The sequence below is a fragment of the Palaemon carinicauda genome, chromosome 39 (assembly GCF_036898095.1).
Source record: "Palaemon carinicauda isolate YSFRI2023 chromosome 39, ASM3689809v2, whole genome shotgun sequence".
NCBI classification, from domain to species: domain Eukaryota; kingdom Metazoa; phylum Arthropoda; class Malacostraca; order Decapoda; family Palaemonidae; genus Palaemon; species Palaemon carinicauda.
Window position 1 is genome coordinate 37,057,344 of NC_090763.1, and position 7,500 is coordinate 37,064,843.

At 36.1% G+C, this 7,500-nt stretch overlaps 2 protein-coding genes across 2 annotated transcripts in view; one reads left to right on the plus strand and one right to left on the minus strand.

The window, feature by feature from the left end:
* LOC137631362 (uncharacterized) overlaps positions 1-38 on the minus strand; it is a 47,831-nt gene extending 47,793 nt beyond the window's left edge. The window contains exon 1 of the mRNA XM_068363136.1: positions 1-38. This exon is cut by the window's left edge and continues 51 nt beyond it. Coding sequence (XP_068219237.1) covers positions 1-38 — 38 coding nt within the window.
* The window catches only part of LOC137630836 (class A basic helix-loop-helix protein 15-like), a 429,364-nt gene that overhangs the window by 196,471 nt on the left and 225,393 nt on the right, over positions 1-7,500 (plus strand). The gene's annotated exons all lie outside the window — the stretch shown is intronic.

Here is a 7,500-nt window from a genome sequence, read left to right on the forward strand (position 1 = left end):
CCATCCTCATACTTTTTCCTCTCCCGGAATCTCACCATACTCATACTTTTTTCCTCTACCAGACTCTCCTCACCCTCTTTTCTTCTCTCAGACTCACCTCACCCCTCACCCTCTTTTCCTCTCCCAGACTCACTCCCCTCTCCCTCACGGCTACATATTTCAAGACGCAAGTTTCCCCTCGTTTGGTTATTGGTCCTGCAGATGCGAAGTCTAAGGCAAGGGTCAAGTGAGGGGTGTGAGGGGTTAATTGGATTTTGGGAAATGGTTATGGGGAAAAGCCGGGGGGCGGGGTTGAATGAAGGACGATTATGGGAGGTAAATACGAATGATTAAGGAGTTAAAACCAGTGGGAAGGGGAGAGGTTGCAACGTTGAAATTGGGCTGATTTGGGCGTGAAGTGGGGTCAGTTTGGTGTTGAGGGCGTGAGATCTCTTTAGATTTTTTTTTTTTAGTTATAATTGTTGTTATTGAGTATCTCTTGAGGTTAAACGAACTAGAGGAACTGTTATTTTTTGAAGGCGTATGGCTTCAATTAGTGCCATAGACTCTGTACCAGGGGTAGAGTTCCCTTGCTTGAGAGCACACTCGGGCACACTATTCTATCTTATTTCTCTTCCTCTTATTTTGTTTAAGTATTTTTATAGTTTATATAGGCGATATTTATTTTAATGCTTCTACTGTTCTTAAAATATTTTATTTTTCCTTGTTTCCTTTCCTCACTGGGCTATTTTCCCTGTTTGATCCTATGGGTTTATAGAATCCTGCTTTTTCCAACTAGGGTTGTAGCTTAGCAAGTAATAATAATAATAATAGTAATAATAATAATAATAATAATAATGATAATAATAATAATAATAATAATAATAATAATAATAATAATGAAACGATTATTTGGGAATGTGTCCTTATAAACGTAGATTTATTATTGATAGTTGTTAGTTTGTTACTATTAGTTGTTTATTTGTTTTTAGTGATTAAGGATGTTAATGCGTATCTTTTTTTAAGTTAAAATAAACTCAAGGAAATATCCTGGCGTATAATTTCAATTAATCTCGGAAAGAATTCTTTTGAGACTACAAGTAGATTTACCGACAAAATTTATTCCCAATTACATATAGTGATGGATAATTTTCCTCTTAGTCCAAGAACGGCAGTCATTAAACATAGTTTATCTTTTTTATATAGAACAGCTTAGAACATATTGTAATAATGTATTTTATGTATTCTTCGCCATTCTCCAGGCAGGCTTTTCAAGCCTGTCAGTTTAAAGCTTTAAAGGTTTAAAGGCCGCTCATAAATGGCAGAGGCAAGGGAGAGAAACATTGCCCTATCGAGCAGGACAATGCCTTAGAGACTGACCATACATACATATGATAAGCGCCCAAGCCCCCTCTCCATCCAAGCTAGAAGCAAGGAGGGCCAGGCAATGGTTGCTGGTGACTAGCAGATAGACCTATAACCTCCCCTAAACCCCAATCCGTAGCTCACAAGGATGGTGAGGTTGCAGCGACCAAATGAAATAACGAGTTTGAGCGGGACTCGAACCCTTGTCTGGTGTTCACCAGTTAGGGACGTTATCACGTTGGCCTTCTCCACGATCTTCATACAGCTTCTCTTCTTCAAACTCTTGGAAATTCATATCTCTCCTTCTCACTCCTCTCAATATTTTCCATCCACCTCATCTTCGGCCTACCAACCTGTATTCTGCCTTGGGGTCTCCATTCCAAGAATTTCCTTTGGATATCATTCTTCTTCCATTCTTTTGACGTGTTCAAACCACCAAAGTTGTCCTCTTTCAATAAAGCTCAAAATCCCCTCCATTGCTAATTCTCTCCTAAATGTCTTCACTCAGAAGTGTGTCTAATCTTGTGACACCTTTTATTCCCAGGTGAATCTTTCATTTCAAGAACTGTAATTATTAAACATGGTTTTTCTTTTTTATATAGAATAGCTTAGAACATATTATGATAATGTCTTTTATAGACGTTTATGAAACTGTAATGTCCATTGACCTGTGCGTAGATATGAAATTTTTTACAGCCATATCTTTATAAAAGTTTATCACAACCCCTTTTTTTGTATGGTTCAGTACATACTTGTATACAATCATCCATACTTGTATGGGTATTCCTCGATATCTGTCTGTTCATACATAGTGAAACCTACATATCTTGTGAGTATATATTAGTAATTTATTATCGGTTTTGATAGATTGATTTATTACTTTTTATTGTTAAATTTAAGGTTTGTTTGTTAATTGTTTCCTGGTTTATATTAGGAGATTTTAATTGAATTCAAACAACTCAAGTAAGTTGGAGTGTAACTTGAAAGTTACCGAACCAATTACTCGAAAGAGAGAGAGAGAGAGAGAGAGAGAGAGAGAGAGGAGAGGAAGCAGGGCAACACGAGAGCAAATTAGTGAAGGTAATAACAGTGAGATCAGAAGTGATGGATGGTCTTGCCACATCGTTACCATGGGGAGAGAGAGAGAGAGAGAGAGAGAGAGAGAGAGAGTATGTAGCTTGTAGCCTATAACCTTTTCTGTTACGTATAGTCTTTTGTGTGGATATACTGTATATATATATATATATATATATATACTGTATTATACATATACATATATTTATATGTATATATAGATGATTGGAGGGTACTAGAAGGTTAAACGATCCGTAATGGCTGAAGGGCAACATGTTGTGTGCACAAAGAATTGTAAAAGTATTTGTAATGTGTATGGGAGACAAAAGTATGGAGTGATTGTCCAGTTCAAGTTAATGTAAGTAAAGTGTCGATTCGGAAACGGATTAAAACGGATCTTAAAAGTAAGCAGAGCCAATCTCTCCTATTTCCCTCTTGAATTCAAGCTTGTGGAGGTCAGAGTATACATGAAAAATGATTGAAAAAAAGTGTTCTGATTAATTATCTGTATGATTTTGAGCATATTCATTCCAGAAGTGGTATATTAATAATATATATTTCATCATTTAAAAATATAAATTTTTCATATAGTTTTATCATTTTCTTAAGAAAATTACATTCGGCGCCAATGACCGTAGATGTCAGGACGCCAGGAAACACGAAATCAATCAATTATATATAGAACATTGTCTTCTCTTTCCGTCTGATCAAATATATGACCAGTTTAGAGAATTCTATCCTTTGCCCCTGCCATTCACGAGCGACCTTTTAAACCTTTTAAACATACCTACATGCATATATCAAGACAGGGATTACTGCATCGCGTTTTAAAAGCCATAAAAGGTTTAAAGGCCGCTCATGAATTGCAGAGGCAAGGGACAGTGACTTTGCCCTATCGAGTAGGACAATGCCCTAGAGATTGACCATATATATACATATGATCAGCGCCTAAGCCCTCCTCTCCACCCAAGCTAGGACCAAGGAGGTCCAGGCAATGGTTGCTGATGACTCAGCAGATAGACCTATAGGCTCCCCCTCCTTAGCTCACAAGGACGGTGAGGTTTGCAGCGACCAAAAGGAACTAACGAGTTTGAGCGGGACTTGAACCCCAGTGTGGCAATCACTAAGGCAAGAACGTTACCACAGCGCCCAAGACTCCTCTCCACCCAAGCTAGGACCAAGGAGGGCCAGGCAATGGTTTCTGATGATTCAGCAGATAGACCTATAGGCTCTCCCCCCCCCCACTCTTGGCTCACAAGGACGGTGAAGTTGCAGCGACTAGATGAATTAACGCGTTTGAGTGGGACTCGAAACCCCAGTCTGGCAATCACAAGCAAGGACGCTACCACCAGGATTTTAATCCTTGATGATGTATCTGGTTTAATTAAAGAGACATCTGCACCCCTCGTCAAAGCTGTCATCACTTTTCATAGTTCTGAACGGAAAGGCTTTTTTTTTTTTTTTCCCTAGATTCAAGTCCTTGTCATTACGTCATCCGTGGCTCGTCCGAATGTGAAATTATGGGAAAGAATGTATTATATTATGGGGGTAATTATCTTTGATGTTCTCTCTAATTCTAAGTTTGAATCTCTCTCTCTCTCTCTCTCTCTCTCTCTCTCTCTCTCTCTCTTTTCTTGAGAGAAAGAGAGAGAGAGAGAGCTTGTTTTTAATTATCTCTTAACTTACTTATGACACTGGATTTCATCATATCTTCTGCATTTCATATTCATAAAATACTTTTGCTCTTTTTGCTCTTTTTTGGATTTTTTTTTTCATTTTCATTTGTGGATTTATAATTGCTATTTTCTGTTTTCGTATTGAAGCGAGCAATCACTTTCGTGATTTCTACACACACACACACACACACACACACACACGCACACACACACACATATATATATATATATATATATATATTTGCATTTTATGGTATTTGTTTTAATAATTCATTAATAGTGTATTCTTTTACGTTATCGTTTTTTATAGTATATTGCCTTGACGGACAGCAAACAAAACACATATGACCAAACCGTCTTTAAACAACAAAGACAAAACACATATGACCAAACTGTCTTTAAACAACAAAGACAAAACACATATGACCAAACTGTCCTTTAAACAACAAAGACAAAACACATATGACCAAACCGTCTTTAAACAACAAAGACAAAACACATATGACCAAACTGTCTTTAAACAACAAAGACAAAACACATATGACCAAACCGTCTTTAAACAACAAAGACAAAACACATATGACCAAACCGTCTTTAAACAACAAAGACAAAACACATATGACCAAACCGTCTTTAAACAACAAAGACAAAACACATATGACCAAACTGTCATTAAACAACAATGACAAAACACATAAGACCAAACTGTCTTTAAAATCACAAAGACAAAACAAATAAGACCAAACCGTGTTTAAACAACAAGGACAAAACACATTGACCAAACCGTCTTTAAACAACAAAGACAAAACACATATGACCAAACCGTCTTTAAACAACAAAGACAAAACACATATGACCAAACTGTCATTAAACAACAATGACAAAACACATAAGACCAAACTGTCTTTAAATCACAAAGACAAAACACATAAGAACCAAACCGTGTTTAAACAACAAGGACAAAACACATATGACCAAACTGTCTTAAAACAACAAAGACAAAACACATATGACCAAACTGTCTTTAAACAACAAAGACAAAACACATATGACCAAACTGTCTTTAAACAACAAGAACAAAACACATAAAACCAAACTGTCTTTAAAACCACAAAGACAAAACACATAAGACCAAACTGTCTTTAAACAACAAAGACAAAACACATATGACCAAACGGTCTTTAAACAACAAAGACAAAATACATAATGACCAAACTGTCTTTAAACCACAAAGACAAAACACATAATGACCAAACTGTCTTTAAACAACAATGAATAAACACATAAGACCAAACTGTCTTTAAATCACAAAGACAAAACACATATGACCAAACTGTCTTTAAACAACAAAGACAAAACACATAAGACCAAACTGTCTTTAAACAACAAGAACAAAACACATAAGACCAAACTGTCTTTAAACAACAAACACAAAACACATAAGACCAAACTGTCTTTAAACCACAAAGACAAAACACATAAGACCAAACTGTCTTTAAACAACAAACACAAAACACATAAGACCAAACTGTTTTTAAACCACAAAGACAAAAACACATAAGACCAAACTGTCTTTAAACAACAAACATAAAACACATATGACCAAACTGTCTTTAAACCACAAAGACAAAACAGAATGACCAAACTGTCTTTAAACAACAAACACAAAACACATAAGACCAGCTGTCTTTAAACCACAAAGACAAAACACATATGACCAAACTGTCTTTAAAAAACAAAGACAAAACACATGAGACCAAACTGTCTTTAAGCCAAAGACAAAACACATAAGACCAAACTGTCTTTAAGCCACAAAGATAAAACACATAAGACCAAACTGTCTTTAAACAACAAGGACAAAACACATGACAAATCTGTCTTTAAACCACAAGTAAAGAAAAAAGACACATGAACAAAATGTATCAAACTGTCTTTATAGAAATGGAATTTTGAACTGAATGATTGTCAGTTAAAGAATTCTGATAAATATAGAATTAATTATTGTATATTAAGAAGAATACACGTTTTTGTGAATAATTAATCGTATAGAATCTACATGACGAATACCTTACGGCGCTGAGGCAAGCTTATCATTTTTACAAAGGTGGTTATTGTGGTAATCTATGTGTTTGTGTAAATATTTTGACATTGTTTTCATGAGAGATTATGAAGATGCAAGGATGCAAGTAATCGTGTCATAGGCATGACGTTGTCTCTTCTTGCTTACAGAAGGCTTTATCAGTAGTTTTCTTATTGAGAGAGAGAGAGAGAGAGAGAGAGAGAGAGAGAGAGAATTCATATGCTTGATCGATATTTTTCGTTTTGAGTGTATCAAAACATCGTCAAGTTTGTCCCGCTTCATAATCTATTTGTTTGTCAATGAAGGAGAGGAGAGAGAGGAGAGAGAGAGAGAGAGAGAGAGAGAGAGAGAGAGAGCACTGGTTATTCCCCCCAAATTAAATGACTTACGTCTGTTTCTTCTTTTTATATTGTGTAGGTTTCTTCCCCGTCTCTTCCCTACCAATATTAAAGCCATCTCCTCTGACCCCCCACTCCCCAAATAAGACGGGGCCTCGCCCCCCCCCCCCCTTCTTAACCCTTTAACACGCTGATGACTTATTGAGGATTCTTTCCCTGACCTTAACAGGGGACCTTCACACAGACCTTTCTCATTAATGGCCAGTTTGACGTCGGTGATCTTAAGTCGAGATGTTACTCCTAAAAAATGCCCTAGATATCAAGTCCTCTTTCCTTCCCTTTCATTATCCTCTTCCTCTTTCTATCTTCTTCCTCTTCGTTCCTCTTGCCTCCTACTTCCTTCATCCCCCTCCCACCATCCCCTCATAGTTAATGAACCCGCTCATCTTGTGGACACATGCGCTTATTTTCTTTCTTTATTCCTTGTCTCTCTGGTTATTTTCTTACTTTTATTATCCCGTTTTATTATTTTTATTAAATCTGTATTTTTGTATTTTTATTCTCCTCAATTTTACGATTTTTATATCTTAAATTTTTCGAATTTTAATCTCCGCACTTTTACGATTTTTAATCTCCTCAATTTTTACGGTTTTTAGTCTCCTCAATTTTCCGATTCTTATTCTACTCAATTTTACGATTTATTAATTCAAATTTTATGACTTTTATTCTCAATTATACGATTTGTAGTCTCCTCAATTTTACAATTCCTATTCTCCATTTTACGATTTTTATTCTTAATCTTGCGGTTTTTAGTCTCCTGAATTTTACGATTTTTATTCTACTCCATTTTACGATTTTTCAGTTTCAATTTTACGATTTTTATTCTTAATTTTACGATTTTTAGTCTCCTCCTCCTCCTCCTCCTCCTCCTCCTCCTCCTCCTCCTCTCGCTATCGTTTTTTACCCACTTTTCCAATTATGATAGAAA